General features: G+C 50.0%; 2 protein-coding genes across 2 annotated transcripts in view; one reads left to right on the forward strand and one right to left on the reverse strand.

Moving 5' to 3' along the window:
• The window catches only part of LOC142888173 (low-density lipoprotein receptor-related protein 1-like), a 97768-nt gene that overhangs the window by 58269 nt on the left and 16057 nt on the right, over positions 1-23442 (forward strand). Inside the window, exons 28-64 of the mRNA XM_076026242.1 lie at positions 610-741; positions 867-1094; positions 1188-1362; positions 1470-1564; positions 1697-1846; positions 1942-2082; positions 2172-2300; positions 2398-2529; positions 3397-3531; positions 3627-3756; positions 4116-4242; positions 4585-4736; positions 4855-4979; positions 5114-5488; positions 9701-9890; positions 10759-10963; positions 11062-11254; positions 11854-11979; positions 12111-12239; positions 12710-12829; positions 13245-13358; positions 13478-13627; positions 14518-14640; positions 14739-14855; positions 14975-15103; positions 15199-15327; positions 15775-15915; positions 16296-16483; positions 17428-17611; positions 17801-17886; positions 17971-18090; positions 18793-18980; positions 19074-19279; positions 21759-21947; positions 22659-22807; positions 22895-22988; positions 23135-23251. Of these exons, the coding sequence (XP_075882357.1) occupies positions 610-741; positions 867-1094; positions 1188-1362; positions 1470-1564; positions 1697-1846; positions 1942-2082; positions 2172-2300; positions 2398-2529; positions 3397-3531; positions 3627-3756; positions 4116-4242; positions 4585-4736; positions 4855-4979; positions 5114-5488; positions 9701-9890; positions 10759-10963; positions 11062-11254; positions 11854-11979; positions 12111-12239; positions 12710-12829; positions 13245-13358; positions 13478-13627; positions 14518-14640; positions 14739-14855; positions 14975-15103; positions 15199-15327; positions 15775-15915; positions 16296-16483; positions 17428-17611; positions 17801-17886; positions 17971-18090; positions 18793-18980; positions 19074-19279; positions 21759-21947; positions 22659-22807; positions 22895-22988; positions 23135-23251 (5613 nt within the window). The remainder of the gene's footprint in view (positions 1-609; positions 742-866; positions 1095-1187; positions 1363-1469; positions 1565-1696; positions 1847-1941; positions 2083-2171; positions 2301-2397; positions 2530-3396; positions 3532-3626; positions 3757-4115; positions 4243-4584; positions 4737-4854; positions 4980-5113; positions 5489-9700; positions 9891-10758; positions 10964-11061; positions 11255-11853; positions 11980-12110; positions 12240-12709; positions 12830-13244; positions 13359-13477; positions 13628-14517; positions 14641-14738; positions 14856-14974; positions 15104-15198; positions 15328-15774; positions 15916-16295; positions 16484-17427; positions 17612-17800; positions 17887-17970; positions 18091-18792; positions 18981-19073; positions 19280-21758; positions 21948-22658; positions 22808-22894; positions 22989-23134; positions 23252-23442) is intronic.
• Positions 6854-8732, reverse strand: LOC142888176 (galanin receptor type 1-like). Its single transcript, XM_076026248.1, has one exon. The coding sequence runs from the start codon at positions 7961-7963 to the stop codon at positions 6926-6928; it is 1038 nt and encodes a 345-aa protein (XP_075882363.1). The 5' UTR covers positions 7964-8732; the 3' UTR covers positions 6854-6925.

A 23442-nucleotide genomic window follows, 5' to 3' on the forward strand; every position in this document is an offset into this window, starting at 1 on the left:
AGCCGCGAGACGCCTCGTCTCGGCTCACTAGCTGCGATTTGGACACCTCCCGCTGCCCGCTTGATCAAAAAGTCACCTCGCCGGTTGACATTTCCCCACCGGCTGAGTGGCAAACAAAAAACAAAAAACAAAAAAAACCCGGGACATAAATGTCACGCGCTGATCTCTCGGATGAATGTGTGATTGACAAGACGGGGAGGAGATTGTCAGATGTGTTTTGCGGCAGAGCTGTCACCCTGGTGTTTAGTAGTCCAGTGTGTGTGCATGTGTTTGTGTGTGCTGGTCTCTCGGGTGTGCGGGCTGCAAAGAGGCACCAGACCCCCAGTAATTGGCAGCCAGGCAAAGAGAGATCTCACAGACGGCTTTGATTGACGGCTGCGTCCGGCGAGCCGTGTTGACAGCTCCGCCGGAGATGCTCACTTTCTGCAAGGATGCCGCTCGACTCGGCCGTCCTGTTCGAGCTCTTTGAATTGCGTCTCGTAAATGTGCTTCCTCATCCGCATCAGGAAGACTTCGCTGGCGTGGCACCGTGGAAAGGAATATTTCAGGTGTCGTGATTATTATCTCCAAATCTAACCTCAGCAATCACTTTCTGTCTCTCTCCCGCAGCTCCGAACCCGTGTGCCCAGGTGGATGGCAGCAGCCCGTGCTCCCACCTCTGCCTCATCAACTTCAACCAGACCTTCTCCTGCGCCTGTCCTCACCTCATGAAGCTGCAGCCGGACAAACGCACGTGCAAAGGTCAGGAGGCGACAGACCGTCCAGCCGACCACCGCCTAAAAAGCCTCGGCTGTATTTGCAACAGTCTGCCGCTGCAGTAGTGTGTGAATCAGTCGTCTTTATTTTTCCTCTTTGATTCCGTGCAGAGTCCCGCAAGTTCCTCCTGTACGCCCGTCAGATCGAGATCCGCGGCGTGGACATTGACAACCCCTACTACAACTACATCATCTCCTTCACCGTGCCGGACATTGACAACGTGACGGTGGTGGACTACGACGCCGTGGAGCATCGCATCTACTGGTCCGACGTCCGAACGCAGACCATCAAAAGGGCGTTCATCAACGGCACGGGGGTGGAGACCGTCGTGTCTGCCGGTGAGAGCCGTGGCGCCCGAGGTCTGGATCTTCATGGCCTCAAGGCCCTTTCAAATGAAGACTTGAGAGAACATTTCTTTCTTCGCCTCGCAGACCTGCCCAACGCTCACGGCCTGGCGGTGGACTGGGTGTCCAGGAACCTCTTCTGGACCAGCTACGACGCCAACAAGAAGCAGATCAACGTGGCCAGGCTGGACGGATCCTTCAAGAACGCCGTCATCCAGGGCCTGGATAAGCCCCACTGCCTAGTGCTTCACCCGCACCTCGGGTGAGTGCGGGTCACATTCCTCCCCTGATAGTTTTATCGCTGCTGCTGCTGCTGCTTCTCTAATCTGTGAAGGCCTCTAAAACCCCGTCCGTCCGTCTCCTCCCCAGGAAGCTGTACTGGACCGATGGTGATAACATAAGTATGGCCAACATGGACGGCAGCAACCAGACCACGCTCTTCACCAATCAGAAGGGACCAGTGGGTGAGCAGACACGCAGTCTACCGGACTGGGCTGGCTCTGGGGATGTCGCCCCAAGAGAGGCGGTAAAAGCGAGAAAGGGGGGAAAAGAAAAAAGGTGTTGTGTGTAATGGAGCTCTGGTTGTTTCCGCTCAGGCCTCTCCATTGACTTTGAGAGAGAGCAGCTGTACTGGATCAGCTCAGGAAACAGCACCATTAACCGCTGTCAGATGGATGGATCCAAAGTGGAGACCCTGGACGCCGTCAGAGGCAAACTGACCAAGGCCACGGCACTGGCTATCATGGGTGAGATGGGGAGAAAAGTCATTGATTATTAGGATTTATTTTATTCCTTTCCAAAAAACAACCAACAAATTCTTTCACGTCTCCTTTGCCTGCAGGCGACAAGCTTTGGTGGGCGGACCAAGGCACAGACCAGATTGGAACATGTGACAAGAAGGACGGAGGGAACTGGAGGGTGATGCGAAACAACACCTCGCCCATGATGCACATGAGGATCTACGATGAGGACGTGCAGAAAGGTACGACACCCGGTACAGGGAGAATTTTTTTCTGTGTCGAGGGCTTGAAAAGGCACTGGTTTTACTCTGAACCCATTTCCCCCCTCCAGCCGGAATCAACCTGTGCAGCAACAACAACGGCGACTGCTCCCAGCTCTGCCTGCCCACATCGCCCACCAGCAGGTCCTGCATGTGCACGGCGGGATACAGCCTGAAGTCAGGACAGCAGTCCTGTGTAGGTAAGACTATCACAGCGACAGTCACACACGCAGCTAGTGAGCGGGAAGCGTGCGAGCGACGCGGTTTGACGTCTCGTCCTGTCCCGTCCCGGAGCAGGAATGGGCTCCTTCCTGCTCTACTCCGTCCACGAGGGAATCAGAGGAATTCCACTCGACCCAGCAGACAAATCCGACGCCCTGGTGCCGGTGTCTGGCACCTCCCTGGCCGTCGGGATTGACTTTCATGCAGGTGAGTTGCTCTCAGGGACCAGCGGGCTCTGTTTGGGGTTTTTTGTATGTATCTTTATGAAGGATGCAAATGATCGATTCATTCATTAATCGTTAGTTGATTGACCTTACCAATCAATTAATGACTAATTCATAAGCAGCAATTTTTCATGAGAACCTAAATTTCACAATGAAAAATGTTTAAGGAAGACATTATTTAACCCGTAGATAATGTTGAGGGTCCAATGTCACCCATTTTTACATTAGAGAACAGTAGAAACCCCCTAAACATTTATCCTCTTGACTTCTAAGGGGTCATATTTCAACAGGTATCAACAGGTATACACAACACCATTTAACAAAAAAAAAAGTTCAATTAATTGTGACTAATTTAATTTAATCGAACAATTCTTAATTGACAATTAATCAATAATTGATTCATTGTTCACATTTTTAATCTGTATTATGCAAAATCCACTTTTCCATCTCTGTCCTGTCAGTGAACTCCCCAGGAATTTGAAAATTCCATATTTTCTCTCTTTCTAAAAGTTCCAATTCTAATTCTGATAGTGGCCCTTTGTGATGTCACAAAGAGCGGTTCCCCTGCTCAGTGATAAAAGTTGTTTGTTGGACCCTCACAGGTCTCATTTGGACCCTTTACACACACATAAAATATCCAATAAAGCATTAGTTGAGCAAGAGCATTTTTGTTGGAGGCTGTCAACAGAGGGCTAAACATGCCGTTGGTTGGAGATAATCATTCGTGTGTGGCCGCTCCACTGCTCTCTGGGATGTTGAAGAAAGACCTGAAAATGGGCAGATGACGGGACCTTTGTATCAACAGGGGGGCAAAAGAAAGCTCAAGAAGACTTTTGCTTTATTTTCCCAGAGAACGACACCATCTACTGGGTGGACATGGGCCTGAGCACCATCAGCAGGGCCAAAAGAGACCAGACCTGGAGGGAGGACGTGGTCACCAACGGCATCGGCCGAGTGGAGGGCATCACCGTCGACTGGATAGCAGGTCCGGTCATCGCACGTCGAAGCTCACGATCGATCGTCCTGCCGTCTGCCTCTGGCTGATTTTTTTTCTTCCTTTTCTCTCCGCCGCCTCAATAGGGAACATTTACTGGACGGATCAGGGCTTCGACGTAATCGAAGTGGCCAGGCTGAACGGCTCCTTCCGCTACGTGGTCATCTCGCAGGGCCTGGACAAGCCCCGAGCCATCACCGTCCACCCAGCCCAAGGGTAAAGACTGTTCACCTCTGAGCCTCGACTTTCATTACGGCCACCACGCACAGGAAGACTGGCATGAAAGTTTAATGTGACCTTTGAAAGACTGGTGCCTGACAAGATCAAACACCTAAAGGCGATTTTTTTTTAATGAGCGCGTGACTGTTTTATTTTTTGGAGTGACAGACTGTAAAAAAGGAATCTTAGTTTAGTTGTAGACAAGGAATTGACCACCGAACATCCTAAAACAGTCCAGGAAATGGAGCCTTTATCTGAGACTTGGAACAATGTAAAGCACAACATTGGGTGCTTGAATGTGCGACATTGTCACCAAAAATGAGGATGTGTGTGTGTGTGTGTGTGTGTGTGTGCAGGTATCTGTTCTGGACAGAGTGGGGTCAGTACCCCCGTATCGAGCGCTCCAGGTTGGATGGAAGCCAGAGGTTGGTCCTCGTCAACGTCAGCATCAGTTGGCCCAACGGCATCTCCATCGACTACGAGGTACGGGCCCGCACCCGACCCAACTCGACTGGAGGAAATAGATTTGTCACAGTGCATGGGAGTGGGACACTGGACGCTGGTCTGGTTTATTGTCAGGATCCTGCTTGTCCTTGCAGAATTAGAGCCGTTGTAAGATGTTTCAGTGTTGCAGTGGTTTCCTCTCTCTTGAGTTATACGTCTGCCACCGCATCCCCACTTTATGGGCGTTGGGGTGTTGAAGTAGTAGGACAATAAACTATAAGGGTCTCACAAATGTTTTAGAGCAGCACACGGGGATGCATGTTTTTGTCTATTGCTGCTGATATATTTATGCTTTATGTCCAATTTGCTTTGGCCCTGCAGGACGGTCTCCTGTACTGGTGCGACGCCAGGACGGACAAGATTGAGCGAATCGACCTGGAGACCGGCAAGAACCGGCAGCTGGTGTTGGCCAACAACAACATGGACATGTTCGCCGTGTCCGTTTTCGAAGGCTTCATCTACTGGAGCGACAGGTCCGTTCGAAGCCGTTCTTTCAATTATCTATATCAATATTTTTCCTTTTTTTTTTTTTTACATTTAGGGTTAAGAATACAGTTTTGACTTTTCTTGTGCACCGACGCCTCCCGCCAGAACCCACGCCAACGGCTCCATCAAGAGAGGAAGCAAAGACAACGCCTCGGACGCCGTGCAGCTCAGGACGGGCATCGGAGTGCAGCTGAAGGACATCAAGGTCTTCAACAGGGCCAGACAACAAGGTAAACGTACAACAGAAACTTTTATGCTGCGAAGTTTAGCACTCGACACGGCCGACCAACCTCACCTGCCTCCGCCAGCGCCGGGAGTGTTTGAATTTTGCGTCACGTCTTTGGTCTCGCACACTCCCTTGCAGGCACCAACGTCTGCAAGGACAACAACGGCGGCTGCGAGCAGCTGTGCCTCTACCGCGGCGACGGCGAGCGCACGTGTGCCTGCGCCCACGGCATGCTGGCGGAGGACAACCGCAGCTGCCGCGACTACGACGGCTACCTGCTGTACTCGGAGCGGACCATCCTCAAGAGCATCCACCTGTCGGACGAGACCAACCTCAACGCGCCCATCAAGCCGTTCGAGGACCCCGACCACATGAAGAACGTGATCGCGCTCAGCTTCGACTACCACGGCGGCGGCGGCAAGGGCGCCAACCGCGTCTTCTTCAGCGACATCCACTTCGGCAACATCCAGCAGATCAACGACGACGGCACCGACCGCAAGATCGTGGTGGACAGTAAGTGTGACAGCTCGCGCCTGCTCGCCTTTGTTTCTGCTCCATCAATAATTGAGTGTTGTCCCTCGTCACACACACACACACACACCTTTGGGTGTCGTAAACACCCATCAGTGCATATTTTGACACTCAAGCTGCAGACTGACGTCACTTAAAGCTGCCACTTTAAGGGAGCACGTTTGTCTGCACGCTGCTGCACACACACACTTTTCTTTTTTTCCTTCAGCGTCTTTTAAATCCCACTGGCTTTGAAAGATTGAAGGGTTGGAGGTTGAACTCCTCTCAGGAAATTATCTCGTCCAAAAAGCTGTCGTCGCCAAGCGGGACTCTAAACGCTTCAATCTTGGGTGCAGAACACAGGAAAACAAGCGCAGTGCATGGGGATCATGTGTTTATTGATGTCGCACAGAGACCAGTGGGTTGTGGGTTTTTTTTTTGTTTTGTTTGTTTGGAAGAAGAAGAAGCTTGTGGGAAGCCTGTCAAGCTTTACACATCAGCGTTTCACCTGTGCGTTACTGAAGTGATTAATGTGAAAGACATTTATTCATGCGCAGAGATCAAACTTGCCCCTTCGGCGGTTTCACATCGTTGACAGGAGTATCGGGATTTTCCATGCAGTCAGATATGCACCTCTATGTTTACAGCATTGGTTGTGTATGAGGATGGACAGAGTATCTGGTTTCAAAAGGGAGGTCAATGTGGAAATGCCCAAAACTTGCATTTTGCCATTTGGCCAGCAGGGGGCACCAAAAATGGTTGCAAAACGGTTGCAATACGGAAGGAGCACAAAATTCATTTTCACATTTTTGGTTGGTGTAAATCCCTAATAGGCTCTGATGTCAGTTTTGTCCATTTTGGTCTGAACCTGAGTGTTATTGGCCATAAAGTTGTGGGGATCGCTACAGTTTAGTAGCCAAGTGTAGTTAGCTTACCAGCGGGTGAGCGGACATTGGGGGCTCACGCTCGACTCGTGGCCCTCCTCCGAGACCATCCACACATCCAAATATGGACTCATCCGCTTTCAAAACAAAGTGGGAATTCAAGATGGTGCCGACCGTGAAACCAGTCTGGAGGCTTCAGATCCGGTTTTAGCAAATAATGGATGACATCATGATGGCTGCATACATACAGTCGGTGGTTTACTGTACTGAACCAAAGCACATTATTTATAATCTATGACTTCCCCCAAATTCTAAATCTAGAGTCTTGAATTCACTAATTCATCATATATTTTTAAGTCGACATTATTATTTTTTTTACGAAATTCTAGATATTAAAAATTATTACTTTTTAATCAGGGAGTCATTAATTGGAAGTAAGGAATTTCAATTTTTTTTCAATCATTTTCTCCACCAGTTAAATAAATATACGCAAACATTATAAAATCCTGACTCATAGCATTACATCAGTGCCTGCCTGCACTGCTAACAGCATCAGTCAGTTCTGGCCTCCGTCTGAGGTGGTGTCCAGTTCGAAGGGCTGCACCGTGTCCCTGCTGCCCATCACGGGGGGACAGACCACCAGGCAGCGCTTGCAACACATCCAGTGCTCCCTGGCCAGCTCCAGCAGGTCCCGGCGGAACTTCTGAGACATGAGCCCGTACAGCACGGGGTTGACCACGGCCACCGAGGAGGCCAGCAGCCTGGCCAGGATGGCCACGATGTTGAAGCTGTGCGAGCCCGTGATGGTGCCGCCGACGAAGGAGAACATGACGGCGTAGGAGGGCAGCCACAGCAGCGTGAAGACCAGGACCAGCAGCGCCGAGGTGTGTGTGACCAGGCTCTGGTAGCGCTCCAGGTGGGGGGCGTTGCCCGTCAGCTGCGCGCGCCGCAGGAAGAAGTAGATCTTGGCGTACATGACCACGATGATGCTCAGCGGGAGGGCGAAGCCGAACAGGAAGAGGGCGATGCTGTAGACCAGCTGGCTGAAGTCGGACAGGAAGGCGAAGCAGGCCACGGAGCTGGTCTTGGTCACCGTGCGGAAGAAGAACTGCGGCGACGCCAAGGCCGACGCCGGGACCCAGAGCAGCGCCACCGTCAGCTTGATGCGCCGGTGCATCCTGGAGCGGTAGGTCCAGGCGGGGTGCACCACCGTCAGGTAGCGGGTCACCGCCAGCGCCGCCAGGGTGAAGGCGGAGGCGGCCGAACAGGCGACGCCAAGGAAGCTGACGGCTTTGCACAGCAAGCCGCCGAAGGGCCAGTAGCCCAGCGTGATGGCGGTGGTGTGGAAGGGCAGGCAGAGCAGCAGCAGCAGGTCGGCGGCGCTCAGGGCCAGCAGCAGCGTGTCGGTGCCGTGCGGCGGCTGCTTCTCCTTCTTCCTGCGGCCGTTGAGGATGGCGATGACGAGGCCCTGGCCGAGCAGCCCGCTCACCAGGATCAGCCCGTCCAGGATGGGCACCAGGATGATGATCACGGGGTCGCTGGCCACGGGGCCGCGCTCGCTGGCGTTGGCCCTCTGCTGCTGCTCCAGCTCCATGTGTTGACCAAGCAGCGGGTCAGCAGCGGGAGGAATCCAGCCGCACGTTTCTGCTCAGCATATTAAATCGAAAAGCAAGCAGCGTTTCTTTAAACTATGACCTCATTTAGTCCGCAAAGACCGGATTTTTCCTGGCTGCCTCGCCACGGCCCTCATTATCCACAGTGGAGGTGGGGGAGGGGAGGGGAGGGCGAGCGGGGGAGCGACTTGGGTCAAATCCACAATGTCGATGTCAGTGCGGCGACGGCCACCGCCTGCTGCTGCTGCTGCTGCTGCTGCCGCTGCTGCTGCTCCGCCGTCTATTGATTCCCCCAAGCCGGGCAGCGAAGGACAAACTCAGGCCAGACTCGCTAACAGACGTTCCACTTTAGAGGCAGTCAATGCTACTTGTCGCTGAGTGGCGGGAGGCATCGCGTCCATCTGTCCCTTCATCCATCTGCTCGCGACCTGAGGGCTCCACCAGCAGGCCAGAAAAGTGAGAAAAAAAAGTTTAAATAAAGTTAAAGTTAAAAGGAACCTGAGGAAGCCTGCGAGGCTGCGTCAGTGTTGGCGGTCAGGACGGCTCGGCTCTCTGGGTGAAGGCGAAGCTCTTCCTGCTGGCTGCTCGTCGCCGCTGTTTGCACAGTAACCAGGGGGCCGACTGGGAGGAGTGACGCTGCCCTCCTCCTTACGTAACCAACCGACAATATTCATCTCCTTTCAGCGCGGCAGACACCATTTTTTTTTTTTTTATCGCTGTGGAAATAATGGAAATGATGGGGGGAAAGCTACCAGCGATGTCCTTCCCGCCTCTCGTCTTGGCTCTTGTGTGTGGAGGCTAAACGTGTTGCATTAGGGCTGATTGTGGCACTCTAGTCGCCCAGCAGTAACATGGATTTGAGGCCAATTATTGACTCCAAGCAAACATCTGTGTTGAGTGTTCGCCACCTCGGCCGCTGCAGGTTGTAAAAAAAAAAAAAAAGAAGAAGAAGAAGAAGAAGAGAATGGCAGATGAGCGAGCTCCTCATAACGCCGGCCTTCCTCAACCTTTACCCTCGTCCCCAGAGCGACTTCACTTGTTCCAGCTGCACTTTTCCTTGTCGGAGCGACGAGCCGCAGTGGATGGCCGTCCGCAGGGAGGCATGTTTGTATGTGCAGGCAGCCGGCCATGAAATGACGGGATAAAACCGGCGCTTTTAAGCTCCCACCAGGAGCGGCAGGCATGACGTGGCGTGCACGAGTACATACACACGAACGCACACACACACACACACACACACGCTTCTTCTTCACTTTGTATTTCCTCCAAGAATGTTTCCATCATAACTAACGATGCCTTATAGATCTTTTCCAATCCTTCGCTTCTGCTTGCCCCTCCTTTCAGGAAAGATGTCCTTAAATATGCTGTTTCGTAGGTGGCCCCTTTGTGATGTCACAAAGGGACACTAAATCCTTGCTAACCTGTCCCAGGTCGGTGACAACCAACCACGTGTTTGTTCCAACCTTTGACACAACATCATTTTTTGCTCAAGGTCCAACAAGTCAAGTCAGTCTTGGCAGGAGGCTGTAAACAAAAGGCTAAATATGCAACAACAAAAAAAATTGGGGGGGGGGGGGGATTTATAGATTGTTTTGGGTAATGAATCCTCCCCACTGGAATGTCTTCAATATGGGAAATTGTCTCAAAGCCTCAACAGCTGCCGTCTTTGAAGCTCGTTATCTCTCTGACGCCTTCCTGCTTCCTCCGCTGCTCCACAGACGTCGGGTCGGTGGAGGGCCTGGCGTACCACCGCGGCTGGGACACTCTCTACTGGACCAGCTACACCACCTCCACCATCACGCGCCACACGGTGGACCAGAGCCGCTCGGTGGCCTACAACCGCAACACCGTGGTCACCATGTCGGGCGAAGACCACCCCCGAGCCTTCGTGCTGGACGAGTGTCAGGAGTGAGTCCTCCGCACCCACTGAACATCTCTGTTTTGTTGACTCTACCCTCTTCCGGCACCGTCACCCTGCTCTCCAGCAGTGTTGTTGGGATTACTCCATAAAAGTAATCCAACTACTGATTACTCCTTTAAAAAGTAATCTAATTACTTCTTTAACTACTTTGTTTCATAAGTAATCATTGCTAACCACTAATTACTTTCGTTAAAAAAGATAAAGTAACAGCTGCTCAGTGCTTTGGAATGAACTTTATTAAAGTGCAAATTTTGCAATTCCAAATATTGCCTCTGTCCTCTTAACATGAATGAATGTTTGCTCTCTAAACGCAAACTGCACATTTCACAGAAAAAATTTATGTACAGCACTGGTGCCTTTTGCACAGCCCATATTATTACAACAATTAGAAGCACAGTAGTTAAAAGATCTCTACTGTGCAGAGTACTGCTGACTTATTTGTCAACATGGCTTTCAACAATTTATGAGGTTCGACGCGGATATTTTCAAGTTTCAAGTTAACAACGTCTTGTTTCCTGCACATAACGTACAGCGAACCACAATATTCTTTGATTTAGACGAGACAAACTCAAAATAATGTTTGTATTTCCAGCTATGAAACGCAACAAACATTTTGTGGATAAAACATTTTTAGCTTGCAATTTTTTTGGGGAAAAGTAACTTTTCACTTATCATTACTTGATAAAGTAATTATGACATAATTACCAGTTTTGCCACAGTAATCCCATTACATTACTCTGTTACTCAAAAAGTAGTTTAGTTACAGTAGTGGATTACGTTGTAATAGATTTCTGGGCCACGCTGCTCTCCAGTGCCCTTTCGTAGCCTCATGATCTTCTCCTGCCCCCCCTGCAGTATCATGTTCTGGACCAACTGGAACGAGCAGGCTCCCAGCATCATGAGGGCCTCGCTGAACGGCGCCAACGTGCTGGTGATCATCGGCAGCGACATCAAGACCCCCAACGGCCTGGCCATCGACCACCGCGCCGAGAAGCTCTACTTCTCCGACGCCACGCTGGACAAGATCGAGCGCTGCGAGTACGACGGCAGCAGCCGCTACGTGAGTGAGACCACGCCCCCTCTTCCTGCCTCCTTCTCTTCCGACTCAACGCCTGACGCCCAGCTGTGTCTTCTCTCCCTCTTCTCCCCGCGTTCCAGGTCCTGCTGAAGAGCGAGCCGGTGCATCCGTTCGGCCTGGCCGTGTACGGGGACTACATCTTCTGGACGGACTGGGTGCGGAGGGCCGTGCTGCGAGCGGACAAGTACACCGGGGGGGACATGAAAGTGCTGCGTGCCGACATCCCCCAGCAGCCGATGGGCATCATCGCTGTTGCCAACGACACCAACAGCTGTACGTATTGTCCCAGTCACTGTGTGTCCCATACAACAACGAAATCCATTGTTAGGATGTTTTTTTTTGTTTGTTTTTTTAGCAATTGCATGGAACAGTGTCCAACTTTTAAACACTTGTTTAACGTTGCCAATGCAAGCAGTTTATACAGCTAAAAAACAAAATCTTGGAAAGTAGCCCTTTGTGACATCAGGTAAACAGGTTAAATATGTTTGTTTTTTTCTGGATATGTTTTTAAATAATTAAAATCACATCATCCTTAGGTCAAGATCATCGTTTCAGATTCTGCAAATAAGTAAAATATGGCATCAAAAAAAAATTCAATGATTCTCAAGAAGAGTGCATTTTTGAAATTTGAAATTTCTCTTCTATTTGCCTAATTTTAATGTAATCATAGATAAACATCACACCTGCTTGGTTACGGGACATGTTTCCAACATCATGGAGGAACTTGGAAATTTAGCAACCACAAATTTTTAACATGACCAAGATATTTTGTGCGACATCACGTCGTGACGGCACGAGCCCGGGTTGGATGTCGATCCAACACAGAGTTTCTCATTATAATTCACACACACTCACCCGTTAATAATCCGCAGGTGAGTTCTCTCCGTGCCGGACAAATAACGGCGGTTGCCAGGACCTGTGCTTGCCCACATCTGACGGACGGGTCAACTGCAGCTGCCGTGGCGACAGGCAGCTGCTGGAGGACAACACCTGCTCCGGTAAGAGACGCACCTCAGTTTGAGTGTTTTTCTCAGGGGTGTGTGTGTGTGTGTGTGTGGGGGGGGGGGGGGGCACACAAATAAAATTCAGATTGTTTCCAATTCCAACTGAACTTCGCGGTGTCTCGTAGCGCTGAACGTGTCGTGCGGAAGCGTGGACGACTTTGAGTGCGGCAACGGCGACTGCATCAACTACAGCCTGACGTGCGACGGCATGGCCCACTGCAAGGACAAGTCGGACGAGAAACAGTCCTACTGCGGTGAGTCAGAAGGCTTTTTTGTTTTGTTGACAATTGATGCTCATTTATGAGTGCATGACTCAGCTGTTTCCATGGCTATTGCGTTGATATTATTGCTTTTTTTTTTTTTTTTTTTTTTTTTCTTAACAAATCAAAACACATAATTAGCCAAGTAAAAAAAAACAGTGGATACAATCCAATAAAAGAAAGAGAAAAAAACAACACACAGATGTTGTCAAGTTGTCCAGGTGATGGAAGAAGTAAATATGGTCAAATTGAAACAATATGGAAACATAACAACAACCATAATTGCAATAATAAAAACAATACTATCAGAATTTCAAGAGTTTCCCAGCCAGTTTTTGCGGCTGGCCGACTTGTCGTGGTTGGGTTAGAGGTACTTGGGGAATCGCAGCTGATTTGTTGCACTCTCAAAAGTGCACATCCCGCGATCTCACTCTCTGATCAAACATCTCACTCTCACTCCGCAGCCAATCGGCTCTGCAAGAAGGGCTACAGGCGGTGCATCAACGGCCGCTGCATAGGACACCAGTTCTGGTGCGACGGCACCGACGACTGCGGCGATCACTCGGATGAACTGCCCTGCAACAGTAAGTCCTGTCTTTCTGTCTTTCTGTCTTTCTGTCTTTCTGTCTTTCTGTCTGGCTGGCTGGATGGCTGGCTGGCTGGCTGGCTGGCTGGCTGGCTGGCTGTCCGTCTGTCCGTCTGTCTTCTGAAGAGCTTCAGCTGTGCCTGGGAAACTTTTTGAAAGATGGATCAATACAAACAGAGTGAGCTGTGTGGTGCCTCGATTAGAGGCTCTCTCCAAAAGACGCAATTAAATTCACAGAATGTAATCTACACTGGCTGGACCGCAGGCCTCCGATCTCTCCCCACTCTTAATTCCTGCCCTGTTTTTAAGCCTCTTTAAAAAGTTTTTAATAAGCATAATCTGCCGTCTGTTTGTTCGTGGGTTTTTTTTTCTGCTTCCCTTTATTCAAAATCCGTCCCTGTGCCTCCCTGCAGTGACCCTGTGCAAAGTAGGAGAGTTCCAGTGCAAAGACGGAAGCTGCATCTCCAACTACAGCCGCTGTGACCAGGTGGTCAACTGCGAGGACGCCAGCGACGAGATGAACTGCCGTGAGTGGCCCGGCGGCATCGGCGTTCTCACACCAAGCCAGATGGTTGTGATGTCTTACAGCCGTGTGAACAACCTCTTCCAATCTGATTTTTTGTTTTGTTTTGTTTTGTTTTTTCAGAAGCCACTGATTGCTCCCGTTTCTTCCGGCTGGGAGTGAAAGGAGCCTCCTTCCAGAGCTGCGAGAAAACAACCCTGTGCTACTTGTCGTCGTGGGTGTGCGACGGCAACAACGACTGCGGGGACTACTCCGACGAGAGAAACTGCCCAGGTTCGGCTGATCCGTGGGACTTTTTGCTTCTTCTTTTTTATTTTTTTTTAATATATTTTATTGAGCATCGGCAGCAACACAGAACAAAAATACCATATATTATAGAGACATGGAAAATTCAACCCAGTGCTCACATTTTCAAATTTTTCCAAACAAGAGAGAAAAAAAAAACCCACAATAAAAACAGAAATAAACAACAAAAATAACACAAGTTGATGATCGGTCACTAGTTACACTATAAGTGAAAGGAAGTCTGGCATCTACATCATCAGGCGTAAAGTCCAATGAATCTATAATGGTGAGCGACGGGTTCCAGGTGCGGCTAAATTTCCTGAGGGAGCCTCTCAGGGAAAATCTCAACCTCTCCAGTTTTACATTTTGTAGCACTTCTCTAATCCAGGTCCCTTTAATAATGGGAGCTTCAGAAAAGTTTATAATTCTTCCCTTTCGCTTTTTGAACAGTCTAAATGTTTTTGTATGCTATTTATTTTTATTCAGATTTTTGTCATTCTGAGTAGTTATTTTGATTTTTGTTACTCTTATTTTTATGTGCGTGTTCGAAATAAACAAAGAAAAAGGGGGAAAAAATCCACCTGTTGTAAGAAGGATGCAAAGCAAAATCAATCGCCTGGCAATCAGGTTGCAAAAAGCCATAGTGTCCCACTTCAGGCATTGTTTTTCCCCACGTGTGACGCCAAAAAGGGCAGTGAGAGGATGTGCGTCTATATCAAGACTACAGGCCACACAAATAGTATTGAATATTTCAGACCAGAAATCAACCAGTTTTGTACATGACCAGAACATGTAACGTGTTCCTTTTTTCAAGCCCTCCTGCTTGTCTTGGGGGACTCAATGACTGATGGCGTATATATTTTTTTGTTTTTTTCCAGACAAGAGGAAACTCAAGTGCCCGGTCAACTTCTTCGCCTGCCCCAGCGGCCGCTGCATCCCCATGAGCTGGACCTGCGATAAGGAGAACGACTGTGAGAACGGAGCGGACGAGACGCACTGCGGTCAGTCTGCTGCGCCGCTGTGTTCCCACGCACCCATGCCTTCAAACTGCCTGGGACCACTCTCCCTCTGAATCGCCCCTCTGTGCCGCCCTCTGCAGACAAATTCTGCACCTCCAGCCAGTTTGAGTGCACCAACCACCACTGCATCTCCTCCCACTGGGTGTGCGACGGCGCCGACGACTGCGGCGACGGCTCCGACGAGGACCAGAAGTGCAGTAAGCGACCAACCACTCAGCCCTCGCGCGCAGATTTCTCACCGACTTTTCTTTCATTTCAATATTTTCCCCGATGCTCTGCTGCCGTGGTGTAACTTTCCCCCGTAACGTCGCCTCAGAATCCAAGACCTGCAGCCCGGAGGCCTTCCAGTGCCCCGGCTCGCACATGTGCGTGCCACAGCGCTGGAAGTGCGACGGGGACAAGGACTGTCCCGACGGAGCCGACGAGAGCGTCAAAGCCGGCTGCAGTAAGTGGGACGAGCGAGAATTAGAGACCTGAAAGTCACAGAGACACCAAGCGCGAGGTTGTGCGACCCCAGTTTGCTGCTTTCTCCGCCCACAGTGTACACCAACAGCACCTGCGACACGGAGACCGAGTTCATGTGCCAGAACCGGCAGTGCATCCCCAAGCACTTTGTGTGCGACCACGACATCGACTGCTCCGACGGCTCGGATGAATCCCCAGAATGTGGTGAGTGGCGGCGGGCAGGGAGGCGGCTCGGCGGAAAGGAGCTCGGCGCACTTGTTGTCGTTCGATGTGCAGATGATGAATTGTTGACGCCCGAAAGCCCAGCAGTAAGTTTGTTGCAAAGAAGTCCTGCGTCAGTCAGCAAGGCACGCAGGGCTGCCTGACGGAGGCCTAGACACAATCGGAATTCACAGCTCCAACTTGTTGCATGTTGAGGCCTGTTGTCTCTTGCTCTGACCAAAGATGCATACATCCCTTGACCTTTAGGGTCAGGTCCTTCTGACCAGCCTCAGCCAGGACAGATCACATGTTTAACTCCCTTCCTGTTAACATCCCTTCACATCATGAGTCCTGACGACAAAGAAGTGAAAGATTTGACCCGTCAGATATGACACTCCAGAGTCGCACCCGAGCTTGATGCCAGTGTTCAATGTCCCGTCCCGCCGTCAGAATACCCGACGTGCGGTCCCGAGGAGTTCCGCTGCGCCAACGGCCGCTGCCTCAACCAGAAGAAATGGGAGTGTGACGGAGAGTTTGACTGCCAGGATCGTTCCGACGAGGCTCCCAAGAACCTTGCCTGCACCGACTCAGGTGGGCCGTGGTCAGAATTTTCGATGGTCCAATTTTAACTGCTGCAGCAGCTAACCCCCCCCCCCCCCCCCCCGGTTAAAAAAAAAAAAAAATCCTTTGATTAATAAAATCAAATAAATAAATGGAAAAAATATCCATCCTTTGTATGTTGAAATATGCAGCGCTTTAAATCAGCCCATTCTGATGTCACAAAGGGCCGATTCCTTGAATAAATCAAATAAGTAACTAGAGATGTTGTAGTGCTGCGCCTCCAGAATCCAGTTTGATAAATAATGATCCACATAAAAATGTTTCATCATTGCTCATATATGATTTATTAAGGATCCTTTAGCAATCCGAGGAACTCTTGTTTCAAGACTGACAGTATTTTCTGAATTCAGAGAGGACGTGCAACGAGTCGGCCTTCATGTGCCGCAACGGCAACTGCCTGAACGAGACCCTGCTGTGCGACCGCAACGACGACTGTGGCGACGGCTCCGACGAGCTCAACTGCTTCATCAACGAGTGTCTCAACAGCAAGCTGAGCGGCTGCTCGCAGCTCTGCGACGACCTCAAGATCGGCTTCAAGGTAACCGCCGCCGGGGTCCCGTCTGCACTTTGGTCTGAATTTGAAAAAAAAAAAAAAAAACAAACTCAGGAAGCGACGTAATCTGCATCTTATCGCTACACGGCTGCCCGCAACAGCAAAAGCCATTAAGGGGGCTTGAGGGAGGAGAGGAAAAAAAACACATCGGGAAACACTTATTGCAGGCGCTCGGTTATGTAACACATGTTTTTGGCTTCTTCTTACTTAAAAGTGGGAGTCCAGTTTGGGAACAGCTTGAACCCTGCGTGAACTCCAGTGTTTTTGCGGTTTGGGATCCAGAATGCATTTAAAGTTTAAAAAAAAGAAAAAAAAAGAATCACAACAAAGAGCCGTTTGTGCGAGTGGACTCACGGACGGCTGCCGCAGGTGCGAAGGCTTCCGCAGATGATTAGAGTCGCTAATCACCGCAGAGGGCAGCGTTATGAGTTTGCTCAGGTGTGTGTGGGTGTGACTGACCGACTGTGTGCGTGCGCAAGGGGGGGGCGCTGCGAGGTGTTTACATCCCCCTCCCTCCCAAAACAAACAGCATATTGAGCCCTCTGTTTACTGCCTCCTGTAAAAAAAAATCTCTGCTGAAACTGATGTTTCACCAGAGACAGAAAACTGGATTAGAGGGTGGAGGTTGATGTTGCTAACCTGGTAGAGGTGTGCTTGCCCTTTGTGACATCACAAAGCGTCGACTTCCCAACCCCTCGCGTCAGCACGAAGTTCTGGAACTTTTTTTTTATCAGCTTATGACGGATTTTCCCCTCGCGTCCGTCGCCACAGCCGAAAAATAATCACCGTTTACTTGTTTGCAGTCATGTCACTGTAATCACTGAAATGCCTGTTGATTCCGGAGAAAATACCGCCAAACAGTCAAGAGCCAGCAGTGTGACGTCTCCCCGGATTTTGACCTTTGCCCCTGGCGCCCTCTGCCCCTGCAGTGCAGGTGCCACCCCGGCTTCCAGCTGAAGCGGGACGGCAAGACGTGCGTAGACGTGGACGAGTGCACGACCACCTACCCCTGCTCGCAGCGCTGCATCAACACGCACGGCAGCTTCCACTGTCTGTGCGTGGACGGCTTCGAGTTCAGCCCCAACGACCCCACCATCTGCAAGTCCACATCAGGTGAGGTTGCACGTCCTCACTACGGGCCACCGGGGCGGCGCTACGCGTCTTTACTTGTGTCCTCACCGTCGCCCGCACATGCGCGTGTGTGTGTGTGTGTGTGTGTGTGTGTGTGTGTGTGTGTGTGTGTGTGTGTGTGTGTGTGTGTGTGTGTGTGTGTGTGTGTGTGTGTCGTGTGACCTTTTGCAGAAGAGGAGCCCTACCTGATCTTTGCCAACCGCTACTACCTGAGGAAGCTCAACCTGGACGGCTCCAACTACACTCTGATCAAACAGGTGAGACTCGCCGACCGAGCGTCTAGGTTGCCGTGGTTACTCGGTGGTGTACCTGTCAGCTGCAGCCGTGTGCTGGTGTTTCAGGGTCTGAATAACGCCGTGGCGCTGGACTTCCACTACGCCGAGCAGATGATCTACTGGACCGACGTGACCACCCAGGGCAGCATGATCCGACGGATGCGGATGAACGGCAGCAACATGGAGGTAACCCTGTGCTACGGCTCAGTTATTTGTATTCTATGATACATTTTCTGATTGGATGTGCAATCAGCATTTTTTTATGGATAAAGGACCATGGAAACAAGAGTGAAGCTTAAGCAAAGAGATGTGGTTTCTTGAAGTCTCTAATAAAAAAAACAACAACAACACACACACGTAAGAAAACAGGCTTATCGTAAACAATAGCTGCTGAAATGCCATCAATTCCAGATGGCAGGTTTTATTTATTTTATTTTATTATCAAACAGCTGTAAAAACAAGGCTTTTCTCAGCGGACAAAATGTTTCTGAATTCCCAAGTTTAATCATCAAACTTTATTTATAAAGCACTTTTCATGCAACTAAAATGCAACACTAAGCGCTTTACAACAGTTAAAAAAAAACAACAAGAAAAAAGAAAAGAAAAAAATAAGTCAGCCTCTCCCTCTCCCCATGTATCCATGTGTAAACACTTTCTCAGCACTGACACAGTGCTCGGCAGGACACCGAGTTCAGTACTCTGCAGTGTACAGTGTGAGCTGGACGGCCAGTCATCTGTCACGCCACAGCTGTGATCAGCTTCCTGTGAACGCGAATGCGCCAAGATTTAATCGGAAGGATTTAGAAAAATGCCACAGCAACACGTGAGAGTGAGAGTCCGACGGATGTGGGAGGGAGACTAATCCTTGGCGCCGCCTGACCTCGCCAGGTTTTACACCGCACCTCTCTGAGTAACCCGGACGGCCTGGCGGTGGATTGGGTCGGGGGAAACCTGTACTGGTGCGACAAAGGCCGAGACACCATCGAGGTGTCCAAACTCAACGGGGCGTACCGCACCGTGCTGGTCAACAGCGGCCTGAGGGAACCCCGAGCCGTGGCCGTGGACGTCCGCTACGGGTGAGACGCACGACTCCTCTCGGTCTGGTTTTGTGTCTCAACTGCTTTGGTTTTGAGTACCATAACACCCCTCGCCACCCCTAACCCGCTCAGGTACCTGTACTGGTCCGACTGGGGAGACAACCCTCACATTGGCCGAATCGGGATGGACGGCACCAACCGCAGCGTCATCGTGGAGGACAAGATCACGTGGCCCAACGGCCTCACGCTGGACTTCATCAACGACCGCATCTACTGGGCCGACGCCCGGGAGGACTACATCGAGTTCGCCAGCCTGGACGGCACCAACAGACACACAGGTAGCGGACGGACGGCGGCACGGACCCTCGGCCACACGCACACTCACTCACACCCAGGTGGTCTGCGGCCGTTTCAGTGGGTCTCACTCTTGGTTTTTCCGGGATTATTAGCATGTTGCGGGACCTTAGGACACGCCCCTTGTTGGACCACATTTTGCAGGGTGTCCCAGGGGATTCAAATCATACACAACCTATGCTGAATTACCTCCCCCCAGCCCTCTGTTTTATTTTAGGAGTGGGTAGGTGCAATCCAGTCTGTACGTTTTTATATATACATTTATGTATGCTTATTATTCTGTTATAACTTAAAAAAAAAAAAAAATCAAAATTATCCACAAATGTATTGTTTCTTTAATGGCCCAAAAACGTTTTATTTATACATTTCAGAACTCCAGTACTACCAGTAAAGGAGTTGAATGAGTACATTTACAGGAATGTTTTAAAAAAAAAAAAAAATTATCTGTACTTTTACTTTAGTAAGAGAATGTGAATCATTTTGCAACATCTGGCTGGCGACTGTGTTTTGTTTATTCGGCGCTCGGACGTTCTTGTTAGCTCAGGTGCTCGTACTGCCACTGCTAGCCGCTACGTATTTAGCATTCAGGTGGTACCGGAGGCTTGAATAACTGCGGGGGGTCTCACACTCGTGCCACCGTTTGCACAATGGTGCTCTCATCCAGGCTTCCATCCCCTTGTTAGCCTAACTACGACTCCGACGCCACTCATTGCTTTAATCCGTAGTGAAGGAAACTTGCGCAAAGTACGTTGCGTGTTGTCCAGAGTGTGAAATAAAATGCGATATATTTTTTTTTAACGCCGTCATTTTTTGTTTGTCAATTATCGAATTAGCTCGATAATGTCCCGACCCTGATAAATATACATATATATTTAAAAACAAAAATGAAACAACATAGGCATAAACATCACTTGTATCGAGTCAAGTCAGTCAAATGATAAGTGATGCTAAGCCAGCAGGTGCGTGACAGAGGTCAGAGGCACGCAGTGCACACAACTGTATGTTGAGTACCTGCTTCATGCATCTGCAATATAATGTACTGTAGTGCTGTGATAGCATTAAGAATATTAATCTACAGTACATCTTATTTTGCATTTACTGGTGCATGTTGTGTTTAATGTTGATGGGGGAGTTGGTTGCTGGTATTATGGTCACACAACAACTGCTGAATGGGGCAGATTGTACTGATCGGCGAGGCCTCCCCGCACAGCGCTCGCTTGTTCAGCGCGGCCGGCGACAATAGTGCATATTGTCGGCCAACCAGGCGTGCAGAGGAATTCTGGAGCGCAGCGGCGGCCGTTTGTTTTGAACTTTCTCGCATTGATCAATGACACATTGCGCACGAAGCTCTCATCCTGTCTCCCCCCCCTCGGCTGCATGGAATGAATGCCATGTGGCGCCGTGGGTGTGGGGCGACTGCACCAAGACTCCGTTTATGCACGTTTTGAATCGCACGTCCGAGGAGTTGATGCTGCTCGCACTGGTGGAGGAGTTTGGCCACTCAGTACTTTTGCACTGAGAGTTGTTCCACCGTCAGGGGACACACACACACACACACACACACACACCTCGGACAAACCGCAGTGTGGCCTCGTGCGTGTTTGCAGAACCAGACTGTTTGAATTCAGATAACCAGACCTGATCGACCGTTGGGTTAATTTAATATCACAGTTCGACCTGATGTCCTGAGATTCTCCCATCATGCAACGCTTTCATTCTTTTTAACGCACGCCACTTGTTATGATCCACCCTGAAACCTGGATAACAAGCTCCTCTAAACCTAAGGGTTTTGTTTGTTTTTTTTTTCACTTTTGCCCTCCCCACGACCTCACATGTGCCGATCGATGCATGCCTGATGTATTTGGATTGCCGCGTTTTTACAACCGAAGCTAATGGCGTGTTTCCATAACGCTCCAGCAAGTAAACACAGAGAGTAAACAGGCGAAACGAAGTATATGGCCGCAGTGGAGGGAGCTATTAGAGTGTAAAGCCTAATGATGCGCGAAAGCCAGTTGCGTAACAGCGGAGATATGCGGCGGCACCGCTGGAGCGGCGCTCCCCGCGATGCATCTTTTCACATTAGCGCCGCGAGACTTTCCTCTCTGGGACACGGCGTCGCCCCAGCAGCAATAATGGGACGAGACTGACAGCTAGAATCACATCATCAGTGTTTATTATTGGACTGCTTACCAGTCTGCACTCAAACCTTCACGTTGTTTGTGGGCTTTTACCGAGTTTCCTCGCTCTCGTAATGAGACGGCGCATTATTTTGTGTGCACTGTGTGGACCGTAGATTATTGCACGTCTGAGATGTCTTGACATATTTTCATGATGCGATGTTTCGCGGCCATTTGGACTCGGCTCGCAGCCACCTGTCCCCAGTCAAATTGAATTACTCCACGCGAATGCGCGAGGAAATCCATTTTTCCCCCGGCGATTCAACGTCTGTCGCTTGTGTTGCAGTTCTCAACCAGGACATCCCGCACATCTTCGCCATGTCTCTGTTTGAGGAGTACATCTACTGGACCGACTGGGAGACAAAGTCCATCAACAGGGCTCATAAAACTCTGGGCACCAATAAGACCACCCTCATCAGCACCCTGCATCGGCCCATGGACGTCCACATCTACCACCCGTACCGCCAGCCGCCCGGTAAGACCATGCGCTTTGTTCAGACAAAAAAAAAAATTGGGTTGAGTTAGTAGTTAATCATTGCAAAAGGAATCATTTGATTTCATTGTGTTTCTTTTTCCAATACGAAATAAAAATGACCATAAAATCTGGGCAACTTTACAGAAAATCTTTTTTTTTTTTTCTTGATGAATACTAATTCTTTTATTGTCCTCATACAAAAAATTTTTGCGAAATACACAAAATCAAGTTTTAAAAAATGAAGCGCTGTAAAAAAAATATTCGACAATTAGAATTAACAGGAACACTAAGGGGTAAAAAGGGGCCAGTGTAGCAAGTGGCTTGCACAGCTTCTGCCTCAACAGAACAATTAGAATAGATTTTTGCAAGTGACAACTTTTCACGACTTAATAACAACACTCCTCTGTGCTTCAAGCTTCGACTGAACGTTGTACACAGGAAAGATTTAGAGAATCAGCCAAAGCAATCAGTTGTGCAGTTTCATTTCATAGACACTGATTTTGTTGTAACTTTGCTTTTGTTCATTTTCCGTCGACATTAAAGCACATGTTTTCTACATATCCCATGATATATTAATTCCTCCTCTGAGGTGGGCCGGCCCCGCTGTCAAATTTTCGAACCCATTGTGGCCCCACCTGTCAAACAGTTTCCCGACGGCTGCACAAGCGACTCACTCCCATCCCCCCCCCCCCCCCCCCCATTTCCTCCCAGTGCTCAACCACCCGTGCCAGACCAACAACGGCGGCTGCAGCAACCTCTGCCTGCTCTCCCCCGGCGGCGGCTACAAGTGCGCCTGCCCCACCAACTTCTACCTGGCCAGCGACCAGCGCACCTGCATGTCCAACTGCACGGCCAGCCAGGTAGAGAGGCGCCGCGACACTTTGTCCACGTGCACTTTGTCCGCGCACAGCCCGCCACCGCTGCTGACGCTCCTCTCTCCATTACAGTTTGTGTGCAAGAACGACAAGTGCATCCCGTTCTGGTGGAAGTGCGACACGGAGGACGACTGCGGCGACCGCTCGGACGAGCCGGCCGACTGCCGTGAGTGTTTGAGATGCATGATTACTGGCTGGCCTCGCCGCAGTTCCTGTCACATGACATTGAAACCAGCGTGAGGTTTTTTTTTTTTTTTGTCTTTTTTTTTTAAATCAAAAACGGCTGACAGTGTATTTTTGTCCTCGTAATAGCCGAGTTCAAATGCAGGCCGGGGCAGTTCCAGTGCGGCACCGGCATCTGCACCAACCCCGCCTACATCTGTGACGGAGACAACGACTGCCAGGACAACTCGGATGAGGCCAACTGCGGTACGTCTCGTGTGTGTGTGTGTGTGTGTGTGTGTGTGTGTGTGTGTGTGTGTGTGTGTGTGTGTGTGTGATAGAGAGAGAGAAGGAGAGAAAAGTAGATTTCTCTGCAGGTTTTTTTGTTTAGTACATTGTCATCCGACCTTGGAACGACTTCTGGCTTCTCACAACGCTGAAGTCTCCCACGTCCAACT

Source organism: Nelusetta ayraudi, unplaced genomic scaffold (assembly GCF_046127955.1).
Source record: "Nelusetta ayraudi isolate G7.1 ecotype Tasmania unplaced genomic scaffold, CSIRO-AGI_Nayr_v1 ptg000019l, whole genome shotgun sequence".
Lineage (NCBI taxonomy): Eukaryota > Metazoa > Chordata > Actinopteri > Tetraodontiformes > Monacanthidae > Nelusetta > Nelusetta ayraudi.

Coding starts and splice junctions, on each gene's coding strand:
- LOC142888176 (XM_076026248.1), bottom strand. CDS start 7,963: ATGGAGCTGGAGCAGCAGCAGAGGGCCAACGCCAGCGAGCGCGGCCCC.